At 49.5% G+C, this 23,205-nt stretch overlaps 1 protein-coding gene across 6 annotated transcripts; it reads right to left on the reverse strand.

Annotated features, from left to right (window-relative positions):
• Window positions 1-3,009: 3,009 nt before the first annotated feature.
• Window positions 3,010-23,112, reverse strand: LOC132592470 (papilin-like). Of its 6 annotated transcripts, none has more exons than XM_060277416.2 (11): window positions 22,860-23,112; window positions 21,858-22,025; window positions 19,777-19,944; window positions 17,666-17,833; window positions 16,790-16,957; window positions 15,005-15,172; window positions 12,265-12,432; window positions 11,493-11,660; window positions 10,488-10,619; window positions 8,790-8,930; window positions 3,010-5,723 (listed from the first exon to the last, which is right to left on the reverse strand). In XM_060277416.2, exons 1-11 carry the CDS (start codon window positions 22,975-22,977, stop codon window positions 5,719-5,721), a joined length of 1,572 nt encoding a protein of 523 aa, XP_060133399.2. In that variant the 5' UTR covers window positions 22,978-23,112; the 3' UTR covers window positions 3,010-5,718. The 6 variants fall into 6 exon arrangements, with proteins under 6 accessions (XP_060133399.2, XP_060133397.2, XP_060133401.2 ...); XM_060277414.2 differs by having other exon boundaries at window positions 3,010-7,959; XM_060277418.2 differs by lacking the exon at window positions 8,790-8,930 and having other exon boundaries at window positions 3,010-3,361.
• Between the last annotated feature and the right edge of the window lie 93 nt (window positions 23,113-23,205).

The raw sequence follows: 23,205 nt of genomic DNA on the forward strand, positions 1-23,205 counted from the left end.
ATGGGGATGGACTTTCCAGAGGGGCTGTACCGCATTGCCTGGTGGTCAGAATGCCGAACTAGGACCTGGGAGAGACCTGGGTTCAAATCCCCACTCGGCCATGAAGCTCACTGGGTGGGTAACCTTGGGCCAGTTGCTGCTTCTCAGCCTGGCCTACCTCACAAGGTTGTTGTAGGGATTAAATGAGGAAGGGAGAAAACCATGTGCGCTACCTTCAGCTCCTTGGAGGCTGGGAAGTGCAATACAATTAATTTTCTTTAAAATTAAATATTGGATCAGCTTCCTTGGCAGAAGCAGATGCCCTCACGTGGGTTGCTGTGGGAGCAAACGCTGTGGACCAGGAAGGATGCCAGCAAAGGGGAGCGCTGGGCTGGGGTTGCGGGAGAGGCACACCCCCCACCCCGGGGCGCCAAAGAGGATGCAAATGAAAGGCGCTGAATGATGTCTGCCGAGACGATTCATTTGGGTGATGCATTTGAAAGGGGTTAATTAGAATGCTATTAATATTTATGGGGCCTTATGCGGATGCCGATAGTCGCTATTATTGGGAGGTATTAAGCCTTATCGCTTTGGCCAGGAGCTCGCGGGGTAACGGGAGGCAAATTTAATTGTTCCGGGGGGGGGGGGGGACCCTGATAACTCCAGCACAATTTAGCCACCGGCAGCCAGCGCAGGGGGATCAGCGGGCGAAATGGGTTTTAGGGCGGGCTCATCAGGCGTCTTGGGGAATTAACTAGCCGGATCACCCCCCAGCGGGCGGCAGGGGTGGTCTTCCCAATCCCACCAGACCAGACAGGACCAGAAGCAAAGGGGAGGACCCAGAAAGAAGGTCCCTCTTGCACCCACGCTTAGTGACCTCAGGCCCCAGGCATGGGGAGGGGGGCATCCCGTGGAAGGGGAGGGGGTCCCGGGTGCTGGAACTTGGGGGTCCTCTTCTGGAGAGCCTGGGGAACCGCTGCCGGTCAGAGGAGGAGTCCTGGGGCTGGAGTCCTGGTCACTGGTCAGACTCAGCACAGAGCAGCGCCCCAGGTTCCCCCGAAGTCAACCTCCAGGTCTGCCCATAAACCTAGCGGGGGGGAGAGACACAACTGCCTCCTCAAATCAAGTAAATAAATACTGAACTAAAAGTAGAAATGATCAGAATATTGAAATGGAACCAACAGGATGCGAACTTTGAGAATGTAAGGAGAAATGTAAAGTACTACACTTGGGCAAAAAAAATGAAAGGCACAAATACAGGATGGGAGACACCTGGCTTGAGAGCAGTACATGTGAAAAGGATCTAGGAGTCTTGGTAGACCACAAACTTGACATGAGTCAGCAGTGTGATGCAGCAGCTAAAAAAGCCAATGCAATTCTGGGCTGCATCAATAGGAGTATAGCATCTAGATCAAGGGAAGTAATAGTACCACTGTATTCTGCTCTGGTCAGACCTCACCTGGAGTACTGTGTCCAGTTCTGGGCACCACAGTTCAAGAAGGATACTGACAAGCTGGAACGTGTCCAGAAGAGGGCAACCAAAATGGTCAAAGGCCTGGAAATGATGCCTTATGAGGAACGGATTAGGGAGCTGGGTATGTTTAGCCTGGAGAAGAGAAGGTTAAGGGGTGATATGATAACCATGTTCAAATATATAAAAGGATGTCATATAGAGGAGGGAGAAAGGTTGTTTTCTGCTGCTCCAGAGAAGCGGACACGGAGCAACGGATTCAAACTACAAGAAAGAAAATTCCACCTAAACATTAGGAAGAACTTCCTGACAGTAAGAGCTGTTCGGCAGTGGAATTTGCTGCCAAGGAGTGTGGTGGAGTCTCCTTCTTTGGAGGTCTTTAAGCAGAGGCTTGACAGCCATCTGTCAGGAATGCTTTGATGGTGTTTCCTGCTTGGCAGGGGGTTGGACTGGATGGCCCTTGTGGTCTCTTCCAACTCTATGATTCTATGATTCTATGATTCTAGGTTTTTCTCAGCACTCAAAGGAAAGTAAATTAAAACAACTGTTGTTGAAGCATTTCATTCCGAAGCTGCTAGCTAGGCAGAACCAGACAGAGGGTGATGACAGCCTGGGGGGTGTCCTGCCCCCCCCCGATCCCAACACAAATCCTGGCTACGCCCATCATGGTCCCATGGAAGGCGGTTGTCCGTCCTTCAGAGGTTGGGTGGCCATCTGCCAGGGGTTCTGCGGCTGTGATTGGGCCAGATGACCCTTGGGGGTCCCTTTCCCCTCTACAGCTCCGTGTTTTCCAGCAGGGGCTCGTGAAACCCACCCGCGCATCTCTTCTTGGCGCTTGCCCTCCGCTGCAATCCTGGCTTCTTCCCAGCCTTGCCTCGTTAATGCTCTGATAATCCATAACCACTCGGGTCCCTCTTCACGCGCTTGCTGACCTCACGATGGAGCAAAGTTCGCATCCATTTTCCTTCCCCTCATTTGTCTGTAAACCATGAAGAAAAATCGCGCCCGTCCGCCCGCATCAGGCAGCCACTTTGATGTATGGCTGTAATAAAAAGCCCATTTTCAGCTGCCTGCCTGCCTTGTCGGAGGGGCTGAGAGCGGCAACCGGCAGCCCTGCAGGGCCCGGGCAGTGCCAAGAGCCCTTGGAGGGAGCAGTCGCGGGCAGGGCTGCGTGTGCCCACTCTGGTTTGGCAGGAGGTGACTCTGGGCAGAGAGAGACCAGATTCTGGAGAAGCTGCTCAGCCTTAAGTGCGGAGCAGGCTTCCAGTCCTCAGGAAGGAAAATGTATTCTTAGAAGTGTGTGGGCAAGGACTGTGGAAATCTTAGGAGCCAGAGGGATGGCTGAATGTTTGTTTGTTTGTGTATAATAATAATAATAATAATAATAATAATAATAGAGGGTCTTTGGTTGCTATGCCCCTTCGGGGGAAACCCAGGGTAGAAATAATAAAATAATAATTATTATTACATCTTAAGACCAGGGAAACCCAAACAAATTATGCAAACCTAGAGATAACTGTGAAAATGTCCCTGATCAGTGGAGGACGACATTGGAGCTTGTAGACAGTATTTGTTTATTTATTTCATGAAATTTATGCACCACTTGATTGTAGAAAAAACCTCAAACAAAAAAAAGGTCAAATAATAAAATCATCGGTAGTAAATTTACATTTATAATTTAGAACATACGAAAAGTTAAAAACACAAAAGAATGGACCAGCAACAAAATACAACTCGTGCAAACTTTCTGAACACCTGGGTAGGCTTGTCTAAATGTCTTCAGCAGGTGCTGAAAAGAATACCGCGAAGATGCCTGCCTGATAATCAAGATGCAGGGAGTTCCAAAGTGTCGGTGCTGCCACACTAGGCGATCCGAGTTCTTAGAAATGTGGTGCAGAGATTAAGTAGCACCTGAAAAAGGACACCCAATGAAGCCGAACATTGGAAGATTCCAGAGAGAGAAACGAAAGCCCTTCTTCATGCAGGGCAGCGTTAAACTATGGAACTCCCTGCCACAGGAGGCAGTGGTGGCCACCAAGCGGGAAAGCTTTTGAAGAGGATTGGACAAATTCGAAGAGGAGGCGAGGGCTATATCCCAAGATGCTTGGGCTTTATGCCGCAAAACCAACACCTTTAACTTAGCCCAGTAGCTGACTGGCAGCCAGCTAATTGATAGCATTAAACATGTTTCGTTTACAAACAACAGCCCACAACTAATCACTCACTGAACATTCTTACTAATAACAATTGGGCAAGATCTAGGAAAAGAGGCGACGAAACATCAATCTTAATGTTTTGTTTGTTTGTTTTTAAAAATGAATTGTTTATTACCCAAAATAAAGTGGTGAAAAATAATAACGAGACTGCAGTGATTGTGTGGGTTTTAGCCTAGGGACAAATTGGACATTAGCAATCGTGGGAATTTTTTTAGGAATAAGCAGCAGGGGTACCCAGTGGCGAAGGGCATGCCGGCGCCACCCAACACCAAAGGGACCTCAGCCCCTAAAACAGGGGTCAGCAACCTGCAGCCCATGGGCCACAAGTGGCCCATGGGGGTCGTTTAAACGGCCCACCAGCCACCCCCGAACCAAGCTGCCTGCTTGGTGCGTGCCCATGTGCTGTGCTAAACTGGCACAGCGCAGAGCAGGGACTCACTTCCGCGGTGCTGGAAATTGTGTCTGCGCATGCGCAGATGCCGGAAATCACATCTGTGCAGATGCGATCCGGCCCATGGAGCGATCTCTGTGAGAGTGAACCGGCCCAGGGAAGTTAAATCTTGCTGACCCCTGCCCTAGAACATGGGTAGGCAAACTAAGGCCCGGGGGCCGGATCCGGCCCAATTGCCTTCTCAATCTGGCCCATGGACAGTCTGGGAATCAGCGTGTTTTTACATGAGTAGAATGTGTGCTTTTATTTAAAATGCATTGCTGGGTTATTTGTGGGGCAACAGGAATCTGTTCATTTTTTCCCTTCAAAATATAGTCCCCCCCCCCAAGGTCTGAAGGACAGTGGGCCAGTTCCCTGCTGAAAAAGGTTGCTGAACCCTGCCCTAGAAGTTGGCTCCTGAGATTACACAACCTTTTTGGGTCCCTTCCAACTCTGCAAGTCCATGATTCTATGGCTTCCTTCCTCCTCTTGCTCAAAATGCACCGAGAGGCACCTGTGCAGACTCACCCCAGTCCCTCTCCTGCCCTCCTGGCTGCATCCGCGGAGGAAGCCATCGACTGCCCAGGGTGCATGTGTTGCGGTGAGGGGCCTGGCTTGCACTAGGGGTGGGTGGGTGGGCTTCCTGCTGGGAGAGGCCTTGCTACAGTCAGATTCACATTTCATGCAGCTGGCACAGCCGGAGGGCATTCCTTGGTGTCTGCGAGCCCAGCTATCACAGATAAATATAGATGCACAGAAGGAGCAAGTGGGCTGGCCGGTCCACTTCCCCCCTCCAGGCAGGCAGAGCACCCGTTACTTTAGTGTAACAGGGGCAAGGCACAAGCCTGCAGCAGGTGGCACCTGGGTGGGTCTGCCTGCACTGATTTTGACCCACCACTTAAGAGGCAGAGGCTTTTGTGCTGAGCTTGGCAGCGCCTGGAGACGGGTGGGATGACCCTGGCTCTGCCGCGGAGTCTTGACAGGCACCAGAAACACCACCTGCAGCTGGAGGTGAAGGAGGCAGGAGAGAGTCCAGGCAGCCAGTTGCTAAAGAGGCGAGGGCCGTGGGTCCAGTCCCCATTGGGAAGTCGCTGCCAGTCAGTGTTGGCAGACCTAGACAGTCCAAAGGTCTGACTCTGTATAAGGCAGCTGCTTCCCATGGTAAGTTTTGCAGGAGTGCTCCATGGCCTTTGGTGCGGAGGGAAGGCCATTTCCACCAGCCCAGCTTGTCAGGTCACCCAGAAGCGAAGCGAAGGAATTTTGCCTCTGCCCCAAATGTCCTCTTTTGGGAGAGAGAGAATGGGTTAGGGGGCTGCTCCTGGGCTTGCAAACATCCATGCTGGCCCCAGATTTCTAGGCGAAGCCTGAGGGGCCAAAACTGAAGACACCCACGGCCTGTGTTTGTAAGGAGCTGGGTCTAGGCGGATGGTCAGGGGAGAAAGGGATGGAAGAGGCCCTGTCCCTTCAGTAAGGCTGCATTGGAAGACTGATATTTGGGCTGGCGTCCAGTTGAATCGGTGCAACATTCCCCGCACCAAATCCCCATGCCAGGTAAAGCTGCACCGGTGGAATTCCTTCCTGTTGTGAGGATGTTGAAGGCACAGAAGCATCCGAAGGGCAGCTCAACCTGCAATAACCAAGGGATGTATGTGTGTGGCACTGCTGCCCTCTAGTGGACTCAGGCAGAAGTGGCCAGAGACCGGGAGATCTTGCACTCTGCAAGCGAGGCTCTTCCAGCTGATGTGGCATCCTTGTCACAGAACAGGCTTTTGGGGACAGGCAAGATGTGGCAAACAAGACCCTGATGCTCTCTCCTCCCCACCCATTTCTTAAAAACAACAACAACAACAACACCGAAATACAGCTTGGAGTAGCCTTCAATTGTCCTTATCTTCCATGAATTTGTCTAACTGTCGTTAAAATCCACCCAACTTGATGGTCATCATTACACCTGGTAAAAGTAAAGGGACCCCTGACCATTAGGTCCAGTCATGGACGACTCTGGGGTTGCGGCGCTCATCTCGCATTATTGGCCGAGGGAGCCGGCGTACAGCTTCCAGGTCATGTGGCCAGCATGACTAAGCTGCTTCTGGCAAACCAGAGCAGCGCACGGAAATGCCATTTACCTTCCCGCCGGAGCGGTACCTATTTATCTACTTGCACTTTGACATGCTTTTGAACTGCTAGGTGGGCAGGAGCTGGGACTGAGCAACGGGAGCTCACTCCGTCGTGGGGATTCAAACTGCCGACCTTCTGATCAGCAAGCCCTAGGCTCAGTGGTTTAGACCACAGCGCCACCCGCGTCCCATGCATTACACCTAGTAGTAGCATATTAACTATATGCAACATGTGAAGACGTGCTTCCTGTTCCCTTTCCTGAATCTGCTGCTCTCCAGCTTTGCTGGCTGACCCCACTGGCTTCTAGTATTATGTACAGAGGGTCAGGAGAGGGGGCAGTGAGCATATCCCAGTGGGCGTGTGCATGCGCGCACACAGGTGTGTTCACTGGGTGGCCTGTCTGCATAGCATTACATGCAAAAGCTGCCTCCCACCTGCTAGGAAGGTCCCTGTCTGGAGCAGCACCTGAAACATAGCTCAATGCTGCCACCTGCTGACCAAAGGGGACACAACCTCCTTGGCTGCCCAGATTTCCCCACTGTACATGAAAGTGTGGTCTCATCCACGCCACAGACCGAAAATACTTTTGTAGCACTTCAGTTCGTCACAGATTCTCCCAAAGAATCCCAGGAACTGTAATTTACCTCCGAGAGTTGTGGGATGTGATCCACTGGGAGCAGTCAAGTACAACATTCCTTGTTTTCCTAGAGCAGACATGCAAGGGAAAGTTTGGTCCAGCCGGTCGAAACTTCCTGTTCCTCCTGGCCTGGAGCATCCTTCCTTGCATGTGACTAGTGGGTGGGCGTGACCTTTCCAGACCTGGTCAAAGGCCAAGTCACGCTGCCACCTTTCTCTTTTTGACCTTCCTGTTCGTCCTGCAAACTTCCTGGACTGCCACAGCAGTTCCCCAGGTCATCTCCCATATGGGGCAAACCTGTTTGCACATGTTTGTAACTTTAAGCCTAATGCCTGCCTTCAGGGATCACACCGTGCTCTGCCTGATCATGAGTAAAACTACTTTTTGTTACTGATGAATAAGACTGTGGTGTCATTATTCTTTTAGGAGGGATTCGAAAGGGGACCTTACCAGGAACGCACAATTCAATCTGAGCTAGATTGAATTGTATAATAGTAAAAGGCTCAGAAGAGTCAGCAACTTGTTTTCTGCTGCGTAAGAAGGGCAATGCACAAGTGAAGGAACTTGCTAGCGCAAGTTGGGAAGGATATTAACAAACAAGATATTGTCTCCTGCCACCGTCAACATTCCCGCAAGAGAGCTACAGTTCCCAGCAGTCTTGACAAACTGCAGTTCTTGGGATTCTTGGTGGAGAATGCCATGCGGTTTATTTGCCTGGGGTTGCTGTGAGCAGCCTTTGCAAAGCCCCAAGTCCTCCAAGACCCCCTCCCACCTCTATGATTCTGTTGGCTCATGAGGAAGGAAGCATCCTTTGACCTGATGGGCCTCCATTTTCCTGTGCTTGGCAACTTGTAGCTGAATCCGTGGCTAAGCTTCAGGTAGGAGCAGACCTCCCTCTGGGGTGGGTCTTTCGTACATGCATCTCACCCCTCAATGCTGCAGTGATGAATAAGTGCGTGTGAATGGAGCTTGGGGGTTCTTGCTCATCTGATGAACTTCTCTTTTTGTGTGGATTTCCAATGTCTCTTGGAGGTTAGGTTTGAATAAAGGCTATTTTAACCCGTGGGATTGTGGCATCTTCTTCCAGTGCAAACTTCTTTCCCAATTCCTGCAAAGGGGGTGTGCAGTCGTTTCACGGAACCATGGAATGGGAAGGGACCCTAAAGAGGCCTCTGGCCCAACCTTCTGCAACGCAGCAATCACACTAATTTGTCACATTGAAATGTTGCACCCAGATTTAGAATCATAGAATCATAAGAATCGGAAGAGACCACAAGGGCCATCCAGTCCAAGCAGGAAACACCATCAAAGCATTCTTGACATATGCCTGTCAAGCCTCTGCTTAAAGACCCCCAAAGAAGGAGACTCCACCACACTCCTTGGTAGCAAATTCCACTGCCGAACAGCTCTTACTGTCAGGAAGTTCTTCCTAATGTTTAGGTGGAATCTTCTTTCTTGAAGTTTGAATCCGTGTCCGCTTCTCTGGAGCAGCAGAAAACAACCTTTCTCCCTCCTCCATATGACATCCTTTCATATATTTGAACATGGCTATCATATCACCCCTTAACCTTCTCTTCTCCAGGCTAAACATACCCAGATTTCCTTTGCTGCGTGGCCTCTTTTGCAAGGATTCCCACAAAGGCAGTGGGGGGTGGGGGCACACCTGGCGGCGGCAACTCCCCCTGCAGAAGAGCAGGCACCCCCAAACTCCAGCCCTCCAGATGTTTTGGACTACAATTCCCATCATCCCTGTCCACTGGTCCTGTTAGCTAGGGATCATGGGAGTTGTAGGCTAAAACACCTGGAGGGCCGCAGTTTGGGGATGCCTGGTCTAGAGGGAGGCAGAGTCAGCTTGATGCCCCCAGAGGCTGGCAGGGTGTGGATGATGGGGGGGGGGCAGCAAGGAGTGGCTTGGAGGAACACAGCCAGCTGCCTCACCTCTAAAGAATGGGCTTTGTGCATAAGAGGCCACATCCATCGCTGCAGCACTTCTCTGGGCCAGCGGATCATGCTGGCAGAGGATCTTGGGAACCACGCAAGCGGAACCAGGAGGAACAGGTGGGCACTTTCCAGACTTGGCTGCAAGGGAAGACAAGCCCAGTGTGATCAGGATCTTTAGGAAAGGAGAGGGCCCACCCCAGGGCCTGGAGCCAGCATGCCAGGTCAACCCCAGCATTCAGCACCAGGACTGGATCTTGGCTCCCACTCTGCTCCTCTTCCACCTTAGCCCAGTCCTGGGAACGCTGACTCTGCAAGGTGGTGGCGGCAGCAGAAAGGACAGAGTCTTCTCCTCAGCTCTAAGAAGGATTTGGGAGGGGTGCTGCTGGGGCCATTTCAGGCGGGTGCCTGGAGCGAGGCCAGCCCCTTGCTCCAGAGAAGCACCCACCCACCCATTTTTCACCTTCCTGCTACAGATACCCAGAGGCCAACCAAACAGCATTCCCACGAACAAAGGCCAACTGTGTCAGAGAAGCTTGAAAGTCACATTAAGGAGGCACCTGTTCTTGATCCTCTTTGCCCGCTCTTCATGTACAGGAGCCCACCGGGACTCTTCCTGGGAGCCCAGGAAAGCGACCCAAGGCTTGTACTTGGCTCGTGGCTCTCCGTGGAAGGACATGGATACACAGACACAACAACAACAGTCCAGGAGGATATATAAGAACAGAAGGAGAACATTTGCTGGATCAGCAACTAGCCCAGCATCCTTTTCATACAGTGGCCAACCAGATGCATCTTCTTGGAAACCCACAAGCAGGATCTGAGCACAAGGGCAAGTTTCTCCTGCTGTGGTTCTTAGCAACTGGGAATTTCAGAAGCATTGGTGCCTCCAACTGTGGAGGGTAGAGCATAGTTATTGTGGCTAGCAGCCTTCGGTCGCCTCTCCTCCTCCATGAATTGGCCCAGTCCTCTTTCAAAGCCATCCAGGTTGGTGCCCATCACGGCCTCATGGGGGAGGGAGTTCCATAGATTAACTCTGTGCTGCCTATTGACATGCTCTTCTGTCAAGAGGTTCTGCTCAGCTTTCCCCCTTCTCCCCCCCCCAAAGTCACCCCAGAGGTTGAAAAGCACCAGGGAGTTCTTTAACTGAAGTGACCCCCACCCCCAGAGATGGCCTTTCCCTCCCTCTCCTTCCCCTTCTCTCCGACACTTGTGTGGTGGGGAAACGAAGTCTTAAAGCAATTAAGAAGCCCAAGGATGGTAAGTGTGCAACTCTAGGCTGGGTGGAATGGAAGGTCTGCACAAACGGATAGCAACAGGCACCCTTGAGGCGATCAAGGAAGCTCCTCCAAGCTTGTCTCAAAAGGAAAGAGCAGGGCAGGGAGGGGAAAGCACAACCCCCCCCACCCCTTTTTGCAGCCTTGAAAATTCCTACTGTTGCTATGTCACAGTGTATGCTTAGAGGAGTGAGTTTTAGCTCTTGGTGGAAGTCAGAACACATTGCAGTCCTCTGATCAAGATGCTCCTTGCTTGACAACAGTCTCTTGGGTCTAACCCAGGCAGCCTAAGTTTCGGACTCAAGCCCTGACATTTCCCTAACACACACACACAACCTTTGTGGGGGCCGTGGAGCTGGCTGAGTTACCTCCTCCTCCATGGGCTTGCCTGCAGCACCAACCTCACCCCACAGCCTCTCACCTTTCACGGGCTCCTTGCACACTTGACCGCACTGGTTGCCACAACACTTCTTGACCCCTGGGCAGTCACAGTCCTTCTGGCAGGTCACCAGGCAATCGGCAGGGTCCGGAGGGGGACAGAAGCCAGGCTTCTCTGCAAGAGACCAGCCAGGTGTCTGTGACGTCTTGGGTCGTGGAGGACGAGACACCCCTCAAAAATGGTATTTCAAAGGCACAAAGCCAATCCTCAGATTGAGTAATAATTCCAGCACATGGGAAAGGCCATAGCTCAGTGATAGAGCACTTCTCTTGCATGCCAAGTGTCCTGGGTTCAAATCCCAATGGAATCTCCAGTAGGGCAAGGAGAGGCTCCCTGTCTAAGACCCGGGGGAGTCAGCGTGGGCAGATGAGCCAGAGGAATGAATGGTCTGACTCATTGCAAAGTATTCTCCTATGTTCTCAAAAAATGACAACCCAAAGGCCTTTTTGATCAACTGCATCCTCACCAAATGCGTGGAACCAAATTAATAATAATAATAATAATAATAATAATAATAATAATAATAATATATTATTTATACCCCACCCATCTGTCTGAGTCTCCCCAGCCACTCTGGGCGGCTCCCAATTGAATATTAAAACAATACAGCATTAAATATTAAAAGCTTCCCTAAACAGGGCTGCCTTCAAATGTCTTTTAAAATTAGGATAGCTGCTTATTTCCTTGACATCTGATGGAAGGGCATTCCACAGGGCAGGTGCCACCACCGAGAAGGCCCTCTGTCTGGTTCCCAGATGACGATCACATTTTAATTTATTGCCACCCACTGAAGGTCCCAGGCTGGGTTGCGACATTTTAAAATGGCACATTAAAGCTTTCAACTACTAAAAGAAAACATAGTGGCAAAAAATAGGGTGGGTCCTGAAAGATACATCTCAGGCGCCTGCGATCCGCTGTGGAGAAAGAGCACAGCCATGACGGCTAGTGGCCCTCCGTCGCCCTCCCTGCCTCTGCCCGGTGACCCACCTGGGCCCTTGCAGGCCAGCTGGCATTCCTCTTTGGTGGGAAAGTTATTCAGGTTCCCCCTGCAGTTGCCGTAGTCGAAAGGGGTGCACTCTCTGTTGGTGGAATTGAAGTAGAACCTTTTGGTGTAGTTTTTACAGGAACCCGCCTTCTGGGGAAGTTGGCAGATATCTGCAGCCAGAGAACAGAAGGGTGTCTGTGTTTTGAGCTGCTAGGAAGAATGAAGGGGGTGGGGTCGGGGTGGGGGGTTAACTGTTGGATATGAACAAATGAGTCTGCAAGTTCTGGGATGAAATAAAGCCAAGTTTTGCCCCTGCCCACTGCATAAGAACTTAAGAACAGCCTGCTGGATCAGGCCCATTTGGTGCCCCAGCCCTCTTCACCGTGACTTTGTCCAATCCTCTTTTAAAACCATCCACCTGCGTGGCCACCCCTGCCTCCAGTGGGAGGGAGTTCCACAGTCGAACTCTGAGCTGTGTGACGAAGGACTTTCTTTTCTCTGTCCCGAATCTCCCAACATTCAGTTTCACTGGAGGCCCACAAAAACTAGTGTCCTGTATGGCATTTCTGATTTGAGGTAGAGGTTGGAGGAAAAAATAGGAGGCCACCGGGGATGGCAAGAGAGAGCGCGTCCCCACAGGGTCTGCCCCCCCTAGTTTCCTGGTCACTGTACCCCGACTTTTCTTTCCATGGAGCCTCTTCTCTTTGCCTCCAGGGGTTTGGACACCCTTTCCCCCGTGTCCTGCAGAGAAAGAGAGGGAGCCCAAGCCCTTACCTGGGTCTCTGCAGATCTCCTCGCATTCCACCAGCGTCGCAAACCTGTTGGGGTTGCCCTCGTGGCCTTTGTAGGTGAACGGGTAGCAGCCTGCTCCGAGGTGGCTGTAGTAAAACAGGTGGATCGAGTGGTCCCCCTTTCCGGGATTGCTGGGCAGCCGGCAGATATCTGGAGTCACAGAACAAAGAGAGATGGGAGAGAGAAGTGGACCTGGGACTTGTGGGCAGGAAAAAAGGCACCTCAAGACCCTCCTGGCTGGGAGTCTTGGGAGACCTGCTTCCTCCCTTGGAGGCCTTTTCTACCTGACCTGGGAGGGCAGGGCCTGGACTGACTCCAGCTGCAAAAGCTGAGGCTGCTGAACAGACTCTCGGGTTGAGGTTTTATTTGGCGAGTTTTGTTGCAGGGTTGGGGGGGTTGCTGCTATTGTCCCCCCCCCCATATCTTAATTTGAGACCTTGTTGTGATTTATGTGGAAATTGTTCACTTTGCTTGCGTATTTTTTAAATGCTTTATTTGTTCTTCAGAACTACTTTTCTTATGTTGTCATTATGTATTTTTTTTCATGTTGCAAACTGCCTTGAGCATGGCTTGAACTTTTGTAATAGTGGTATACAAATAAATATAAATATATGTATTCTTGTATCCTAGGATCTGCTCAGCCGAACATTCGTTCTTGGCCTGGGAGGTGGGTGGGTCACCTTTGAGCACAAGGTGGGAAGATTAGCCAAGGCCCCAATGTGTGTGTGTGGGGGAAGCCTTTGAGGGGCAGCTGCTGCTCCACAGTTTGCCTTTGTCTTATAGGAATCCCTCCCCCCCCCAAGAATAGCCTTAGCCTTCAGCTTCCCCTATAGCATTGATGGGCAACCTTTTGAGCTTGGGGTGTCAAAATTTGCCAAAAAACCAAACATAACTCAGGTGGTGTGTCACTTCGAGAAAAAACCCATAATTTTGCGATATTTATAGTTTAAATAACAAAAATGTATAATTGTAATATATAACTGTATTTAATAAACCGAAAAAAACCAATTATTTAACCAAACCAAACCAAAAAACCCTTATTTATCACAAAGTGCCCAGAGTTTTTGAGCTTTTTGGGGGAGCTGCTGACCAAAGTTTTGGAGGTTTTTTTGGGGGGGGGTCCAAAAGTTGCTTTGCTTTTTTGGGGGGGGGGATGCCCCAAAGCTGCTGCGCTTTTTTTGGGGGGGGGGAAGAGAACAGAAATAAATGACAAATAATACCTTCGCTAGAACTAACACGCATAGTCTGCCAAAGCGCCAAAAAACCAGCACAGAACGGGTTAAAAAACCAATTTCTGGCTACCAGCAGCAACAACAACAACAAAAAGGATCCTAACAGCTAGCGTGAGGAGGAGCGGGAGAACAAATGGGGGAAAAACAACAACAACAACAACAACAACAACAACAACAACAAAAATGTCATAGTGAATGGGCCGATGGGGCGTGTGCCAACAGTGAGGGCTCTGCGTGTCACGTCTGACACGCGTGTCATAGGTTCGCCATCACTGCCCTATAGAGAATGGAGAATGGTATTGGTTTTCATTTATGTATACTATAGATCAGGGGTGGCCAACTCCCAAAAGACTGTGATCTACTCACAGAGTTAAAAACTGGCAGTGATCTACCCCCTTTTGGGGGGGGGTCAGGTCAAAGTTGAGTTTTTTTTTTGAAGGAGGAAGACCCATTTTGGGGGGGGGGTTCGGGTCAAAGTTGTTGAGTTTTTTCAGGGAAGGGGTAAAATGTTGAGCTTTTTTTATGGGAGCCACAGTTGATCAGGTTCTTTGGGGGGGGGGAGCCAGTGATCTACCAGAGATCTACCGCAGATGTCCAGTGATCTACCGGTAGATCACAATCTATCTGTTGGACATGCCTGCTATAGATGTTTTCTTTTTCTTTTTGTTTGTCAGTTTTTGGTATGTATGTTCGTTGCTTTTTGTATTTTTGTACAATCTTCAAATAAAGAAAAGTGTTAAATAAAATAAAAATAAACAGTTTTAAACTGTAATAACAATAGAAACCACAAATGGAACAAGAGAGCAATCGCAACCGCTAATAAAATAAGTAAATCTAAATATGGGTTTAGTGAGCAAAGTGACCCCTTCGCTCTAGGAACAGAGGAAGCTGCCATGCCATTGGCCCATCTGCTTCAGTATTGTCTACACTGACTGGCAGCAAGGTTTCTTTTTTCTTTTTTTAAAGTTTAAAAATATCTTTATTTATTATTAAACATAAAATCAACATAAATCAACATATCACAAAATACACCCAAAAAATCCAAGTTATACAAAAATTTACAAAATTAAACAAACTTATAATACAAAAAAGAAAGAAAAAGGAAAAAAATCTAAGAAAATAAGATAGGGAATAAGTTAAATTTGTAAGGGAGAAGCATAGTGGAGTTTATTTGTAAATAGGGAACTGATATGGAAGTGCTGGGAAGTTTATTGTGTTTTATGTTCTTTTTATTGTTTTTTCCTGGTTTCTTGAGGCTTACAGGCAGGCACCTCTTCCAGTCTTACCTGGAGATGCCGGCAGGGACTTCCCCTGGGGCCGATGCTCTGCCACTGTTCCTTGGCTTTGGCTTTTGCCCGGTCAGAGTGCAAGCAGGTTATTTCAGGGGACAATATCTGATAATGAACCCAGGGCAAGAAGCTCGCGTGAAGAGACTCTTTTGCCTACCTGTCAGATGGGCGGCATGTAAATCATAAAATCATTATTATTACCTGGCTTCTTGCAGGCATGCTCACATTCCGAGAGAGATTCAAACCGGTTCTCGTTGCCCTCGCAGCCTCCGTAAATGAACACTTCGCACGTTTTAGTGGTGGGGTTGTAATAGTACCTGGGCATGGCTGCCTTGCAGGGGCCTGTCTCCTTGGGCAGCTTGCAGATATCTGGAAGGATGTGAGGGGGACAGGCAGGAGGGTTGAAGTTGCTTGGGGAAGAGTACTGGGAAATAATTCATAATGAACTGAAAAAAAATGTTTAAAAGTACTTCACCCCAAAAAACAGAGTCCTTTTTGTTGGGGATGATTCAGACTGAAATTCCCAGGTGTTGGAAAAGGTTATTTATGTATGCCACTACTGCGGCCCGTGTTTTGTTAGCCCCCAAATGGAAATTGAGCAAAGTCCCGACTAAAGAAGAACTTAAACTGTTGGAATATAGAATCATAGAATCGTAGAGTTGGAAGAGACCACAAGGGCCATCCAGTCCAACCCCCTGCCGAGCAGGAAACACCATCAAAGCATTCTTGACATATGCCTGTCAAGCCTCTGCTTAAAGACCTCCAAAGTAGGAGACTCCACCACACTCCTTGGTAGCAAATTCCACTTGGTAGCAAATTTCATATGCATGAAGAAGATTGGAAAATGTTTATTGAATATGTGGAGGAATATTGTGTTTATTTGAAAACGTGGGCAGCATAAAGATAAATTCAGCAGTGTAAATAAGTTTTGATGGATTTAATAATGGAATACTGAATGGCTTAGTTTATATACAATATGCAGGTATTTATGTTGTGCAAAATGAACCATGGAAAGAGAGGAAGGGAAGCTATTGATATTTTAAGGTTGTTTAAGGGAATATTCTAAAATGTAAAACAGAAATTTAAGAAAAAATTATATATATATATATATATATATATAGAGAGAGAGAGAGAGAGAGAGAGAGAGAGAGAGAGAGAGAGAGAGAGAGAGAAGTCACTTGGGCCTGGGGGCAGAGAGCACAGAGTTGAACTTTGGAAATCGCTTCTGGGGGGGGGGCCAGTGATGGCCACCAAATTGGCTGTCTTTAAATCAGGATTGGGCCAAATCATGGAGGAAGAGAGGACTGTCAAAAGCTACTAGCCGCAATGGCTATAATCTGCATCTGGTTGCCCAGTCTGAGAATAGGATGCTGGACTAGATGAGCCCCTGGCCTGATCCAGAAAGCCTCTTCCTGTGTTCCTAGGATGCTAATACTCACACCGGTGCCGCCACCAACCCTACTCTATTCTTCTGTTTTTAAATAATTTTAACCGATTTTAGTACTGTAACCTCCTCTTGCTGTAACCCAAGACCTGAGCCCTTATAGTGAGATGGACTTAAGAAATTAAAATAAAAGCAACAAAAGCAGAAATAATAGCAGTCATGATAAGGTGGTCTACCACAAGCTCATTTAAAGCAGGAAACCAAAATATTTCCTTTTGTGAAATGCTAAGTGGGGTGTGAATTCTTGGCAAGGACTGCCGATTTCCAGGGCTGCCCCAGGAGGTTGTCTGTACATTGATGCAGCTTGTATCACCAACAGATGTCATAGGATCTCAGAACTGTAGAGTTGGAAGGGACCTCCAAGGGTCATCTAGTCCAACCACCCCTGCAATGTAGGACTCACAGCTAAAGAGCCCCTGACCAATGACCACCTGTCCGCTGCACAATGCTCCTCCTTTTGTCAATAATAATAATAATAATAATAATAATAATAATAAATTTATACCCCGCCCATCTCCTCTGCTCCCCTTCCTTGGTCTGACCTGGATTGCGGCACCTCCAAATGCATTCCATCTGGGTCTCAAACTGGTTGTCGTTCCCTCCGCAGCCTCCGTAATAAAAAATCTCGCAAGTCTTGTTTTGTGGGTTGTAATAGTATTTGGGGAAGAGGGCCAAGCAGGGGCCAGAATCCACAGGGAGGTGGCAGAGATCTGTGGGCACAGAACAGAGGGGGGGGGTACAAAACAGAGGGTCTCTCAAGCATCCCCATGGAAATGAACCGGTGCCAAAAGCCAAATCCTGCACATTGCAGAAGTGAGCGTGCCTGGGATGTGTGGCACACTCTGGAGCCAGAATCTCTGATCCCCCATTGACTCAACAAACTTGGCAAGCTGGCATTTCTATACCACTTGGAAAGAGAAGGGCTTTTCGGTTGACCCCAATTAAGTTAAAGGAGCCATCAAACCACAGGGAGTATTAACAGCAAGAGAGAGAGAGTGTGGCACAGTGGTTAGAGTGGTTAGACTAGGACCTGGGAGACACCAGCGCTCAAATCCCCACTCAGCCATGAAGCTCACTGGGTGACCTTGGGCCAGTCACTGCCTCTCAGCCCGCCCTGCCTCACAGGGTTGTTGTGGGCATTGAATGAGGAAGGGGGAGAAACTTGAGTTCCTTGGAGAAAAAGGGAAGGGTGTGAATGCAATTAGGAATGTATTACGCCAAGAAAAACCCTAAAGCACCGGCAAGTATTTGCACCACTGTGACATCTGTTTATTTCGAGCGTTTGCCTATTGCTCTTGGGGTATTCATTTAAAAGCGAACAGCGTTGCACCAGTAAAACTCAACCCAGTAAGACAGAAGTTGCCCCATTAGAAGGTACAGGGCTAGAATGTAGGGACACGACCCCCAAGTCTGCCCACCTTTGCTCCCGCAGGTGTCCAGGCATTCCTCCATGGTAGCAAACCGGTTGGCGTTGCCCTGGCAGCCTCCATAGGGAAAGGGCAAGCAGGTCTCCTTCGACGGAGAGTAGTAGTACATGCGGGAGTAATCGAGACATGGACCCGAATCCTGGGGCAGCACGCAGATATCTGCCAGCAGAGACGAGAGGAGTCAGCAGTTCAGTCGGGACCCAAAGTCTCCACCTTCCCTTCATATGCGGCTTGGGACCCTCGTACCTACGGGACCGCCTCTCCTGGTATGCCCCGCGGAGGACCTTAAGGTCCATAAACAACAATATTCTGGAGATCCCGAGCCATAAGATGGCTAGATTGGCCTCCACTAGAGCCAGGGCCTTGTCAGTACTGGCCCCAACCTGGTGGAACGCTCTTTCCCAGGAGACCAGGGCCCTGCGGGATTTGTCATCTTCCCGCAGGGCCTGCAAGACAGAGCTGTTCCGCCTGGCCTTTGGGTTGGACTCAGCCTGACCCCTGTGTTTTCCTCCCTCATGGCTTGGATTTATGGACTACTTGAAATGAGGCTGCACTTTAAATTTTAATACTGTATTTTAATCTGTATTTTAATTAATTGTTTTTATGTTTTATTGTAATTCTGTTGGTGTCAGCCGACCTGAGCCCGGGTTTTGACTGGGGAGGGCGGGGTATAAATAAATTATTATTATTATTATTATTATTATTATTATTATTATTATTATTATAACATAATGCGAGCCTGCTGGATCAGGCCAAAGGGGGCCCTTCTAGTCCAGCATCCTGCTCTCCCAGTGGCCAACCAGATGCTCATTATGGGAAACCCGCAAGCGGGATCCGAGCACAAGAGCAACTCTCTCCTCCTGTGGTTTCCAGGAACTGGCTTTCAGGTGCATTGCTGCCTCCAGCTCTGCAGGCCGAGCAGAGCCACTGTGGCTAATCTCTATCCGTAGCCCTCTCCTCTTCCACAAATTTGTCCCATCCTCTTTTAACGCCACCTATGACCTGGGACGCAGGTGGCGCTGTGGGTTAAACCACAGAGCCTAGGGCTTGGCGAGCAGAAGGTTGGTGATTCAAATCCCCGCGACGGGGTGAGCTCCCGTTGTTCAGTCCCAGCTTTTGCCAACCTAGCAGTTCGAAAGCACGTCAAAGTGCAAGTAGATAAATAGGTACCATTCCAAGCGGGAAGGTAAATGGCGTTTCTGTGTGCTGCTCTGGTTTGCCAGAAGCGGCTTAGTCATAGCGGCCACATGATCTGGAAGCTGTACACCGGCTCCCTCGGCCAATAACGCGAGATGAGCGCCGCAACCCCAGAGTCGGTCACAACTGGACCTAATGGTCAGGGGTCCCTTGACCTTTGCCTTTATGTTGGTGCCCATCACTGCCTCCTGTGGGAGGGAGTTCCACCTGTACTTCTTCTGTGAAGGAGTAGGCAATTGGAATATAATGGTAAGGGCTCCTTTGGTGATATTGCCATGCTGCTGGTGGTATGCATTGTTGCACTTTATGAATACCAAGGATGTAGTGTAAGAAAAGCCTGCTGGATGAGGCCAATGGCCCATCTCATCCAGCCTCCTGTTCTCCCAGTGGCCAGCCAGATGCCCATTATGGGAAACCAGCAAGCAGGATCCGAGCACAAGAGCGACTCTCCCCTCCTATGGTCTCCTGGAACTGGGATCCTCTAACCATGGAGGGAGAGCAGAGACATCATTTCTAGCAGCTGTCAATATCCGTCTCCTCCTGATTTGTTTGTTGTAATATGGTGTGCCTTTTTTTTTTGCTGCATTGGTGGGCACTTTTTCTTTGGCAAGTACAGTGGTACCTCGCAAGACAAATGCCCTGCGAGACAAATTTTTCGCAAGACGAATGTGTTTTGCGAAAAATTCATCTTGCGAATTGCGGTTTCCCATCTGAATGCACTGAAATTTAATTAATGCGTTCCTATGGGCAAAAAAATAAATTTCAATGCATTCCTATGGGAAACCACGATTCACAAGATAATTTTTTTGCAAAATGAATTGACTCATGGAACGAATTAAATTCGTCTTGCGAGGCACTACTGTACGATGATGATGACGGCAGCATTGGTAGGAGTCCCGCCTTACCCGGGTTCCGGCAGTGCTGCTTGCATCCCTCCAGAGTCTCGAACCTGTTGAGGTTTCCCCTGCAGCCTCCGTAAGTGAAAGGAAGGCAGGATTGACTGCGGTGGTTATAGTAGAACATGGGGAAGTAGGCATCACAAGGACCGGGGTCTGCCGGGAGCTTGCAGATCTCTGCCGCCGCAGAAGAAACAAAGACTCGTCAGAACAAGGGCACCGGGGGGGAACTGTGAAAGTGTGGATTATGCCCACCCCTCTTAAAAGAGCTGCCTCAGTTGGGCCTAGTCGATGATCAATGGATCAACAGGAACCTGCAAGTTTATTGCATGGTCTCTCCCTAGAATTGCATCTTAGAATTGTAGAGTTGGAAGGGACCCAAGGAGTCATTGGAGATCTTTCAGCAGAGACCTTTCATCCTGGAGAGTAGTGACTAGTGGGGTGCCACAGGGTTCTGTCTTGGGCCCAGTCTTATTCAACATTTTTATCAATGACTTGGATGATGGGCTTGAGGGCATCCTGAGCAAGTTTGCAGACGACACCAAATTGGGAGGGGTGACTAATACCCCAGAGGACAGGATCACACTTCAACATGACCTTAATAGATTAGACAACTGGGCCAAAGCAAACAAGATGAATTTTAACAAGGAGAAATGTAAGGTACTACACTTGGGCAAAAAAAAATGAAAGGCACAAATACAGGATGGGTGACACCTGGCTTGAGAGCAGTACATGTGAAAAGGATCTAGGAGTCTTGGTAGACCACAAACTTGACATGAGTCAGCAGTGTGATGCAGCAGCTAAAAAAGCCAATGCAATTCTGGGCTGCATCAATAGGAGTATAGCATCTAGATCTAGGGAAGTAATAGTACCACTGTATTCTGCTCTGGTCAGACCTCACCTGGAGTACTGTGTCCAGTTCTGGGCCCCACAGTTCAAGAAGGATACTGACAAGCTGGAACGTGTCCAGAGGAGGGCAACCAAAATGGTCAAAGGCCTGGAAACGATGCCTTATGAGGAACGGCTTAGGGAGCTGGGTATGTTTAGCCTGGAGAAGAGAAGGTTAAGGGGTGATATGATAGCCTTGTTCAAATATATGAAAGGATGTCATATGGAGGAGGGAGAAAGATTGTTTTCTGCTGCTCCAGAGAAGCCGACACGGAGCAACGGATTCAAACTACAAGAAAGAAAATTCCACCTAAACATTAGGAAGAACTTCCTGACAGTAAGAGCTGTTCGGCAGTGGAATTTGCTGCCAAGGAGTGTGGTGGAGTCTCCTTCTTTGGAGGTCTTTAAGCAGAGGCTTGACAGGCATATGTCAAGAATGCTTTGATGGTGTTTCCTGCTTGGCAGGGGGTTGGACTGGATGGCCCTTGTGGTCTCTTCCAACTCTATGATTCTATGAATCTATAGGTTGTGGTGTGTGTGTGTGTGTCATTCAGTCAGTGATCCTTTAGCAATAATTCCTTGACTGGGCTACTAGATGACCCTTGGGATCCCTTCCCACTCTGCCAATTCTATGATTCAATTCTAGGATCATCGCCATCATTATATCTATTTGTATCCCACCTTTCCCCAGATGGGGACTCAAGGCAGCCGACAGATGAAATAGAAATTGCTAAAAAAAACATAGACGGGAATCATTAAAAAGCAAATCAACATGAATTAGAATTATCTAGCCATGATCTATTAGAACATGCAGATAATTGCAATAAAAGCATCACAGCACCAGCCCTTTCCTTAAAGACAGTCAGTTCCCGAAAGCCTGTAGGAACAAGGACAGCAGGGGGCGGGGGAGCCAGCCTAGCTTCTTGAGGCAGGGAGTTCCAAAGTTGCCTGGGACCAAACACCACTGAGAAGGCTCTCTGCCACACCCCCACCAATTCTGCCTGTGAGGGTGCTGAGAATGGTCTCCCCAGAGGCTGGGCAGGTTCGTATGGCAAGGAGACAGTGCTTCAGATCGCATGGGAGGCCCTCCCTCCCAGCTCTACAGTTTGATGAGTCCCTCTCCTTAACGCCACGCAGCAAAGCTCCCCTTCGGCACAGCCAAGCTTTGCCGGGGGCTCCTGAGTTCTCCCTCGGGGTCTCACCAGGGTACAGGCAGGTGCTCCGGCATTGCTCCAGCGTCCGGAACCGGTTCTCGTTGCCGTCGCAGCCGTGGTAGGTGAAGCGCTCGCAGGTTTTGTTGGCGTAGTTGTAGTAGTAGCTGAGCTTGTGGCTATTGCAGCTGCCGCTGTCCTTTGGGAGCTTGCAGATATCTGGGGAACAGGAGAGAAGAGGGGAGAAGATAGGAGGGACCATACTGAGGAGGCAGGACACGTGCTTCATGTGCAGAAGGTCCTGGGGTTTTATCCCTGCCATCTCCAGCCGAAATGTTACAAAGCTTACAGTTCTGACTGCAAGCCGGATACCCCTCTGTGGACACAGAGACCCAGGCGTTTCCTAAAACTGGCACTTGATGGAGCCATAGAGAGCCATGAAATATTATTCAAGCGGTGGTGATTCAGGCGATAAATTGACAAGGGGGTGTAGCAACTCCTCTAGGAAGAAAAGTTGCAGTATTGGGGACTTTTTAGTTTAGAGAAAAGAAACGACGTGATGGTAGAACAAGGTCCAATGTGCGGCTTGAGATCTTTGGTAACATTTGACAGCCCCCCACCCCTCGCACCAAAGCCAGGTAAGTGAGGTGCTGAGCTTTGGGAAGGCTCTGGCAGGGTCCTGGCATCTCCCCTCCTCCTTCCCAAAGCCTAGATAGCGCTTTGGCAGCTTTGGGAAGGAAGAGGGAGGGCTCTGGGACTCTGCCAGAGCCTGTGTCTCCTTCCCAAAGCCAAGCACCCTAGGAAGGCTCAGGGGCGGGGGCATTAATTTTTGGCTTTCCTCGCCCTCAACCTGTGTGACAAGGGAGTGTGTGTGCAGCCTGTGGTTTCCGTGTCCAAGTACACTTGCAGCCCACTTCGTATGGACCTGTGGACATGCAATGAAGCCGAATGTTGGAAGAGTCAGGGCAGAGAAATGAAAGTCCTTCTTCGCCCAATGCATAGTTCTACAATTTAGCTGCATCTCCCCCTCCTTTTCTTCCCTCTGCCTCTCACCTGGGTTCCTGCAGGTCCAAAGACACTCCTCCCGAGTGGAGAAGCGGTTGCCGTTTCCTTCGCAGCCGCCATAAATGAACACCTGACAAGTCCTCTTGCTCGGTGAGTAGTAGAACATGGGCTGGTAGCTTTCGCACCGACCTGGGTCCTTGGGGAGGCTGCAGATATCTGCCACCAGAAATCAAAGAGGCATCAGAAGAGGGCAGTTTAAGAGAGTGAGGTGGGGTGGGGAAACTGCGGGAGGGTGGGGGGTTTGGGGAGGAGACTTCACGGCTGAACTGCAATGTCACCACCCGGAATTTCAGTGAGCGGAAGAGTATCAAGCTTGTGAGAAGAGGCCTTGTGA

This window comes from Zootoca vivipara, chromosome 7 (genome assembly GCF_965207765.1).
Source record: "Zootoca vivipara chromosome 7, rZooViv2.hap1.1, whole genome shotgun sequence".
Taxonomy (NCBI): Eukaryota; Metazoa; Chordata; class Lepidosauria; order Squamata; family Lacertidae; genus Zootoca; species Zootoca vivipara.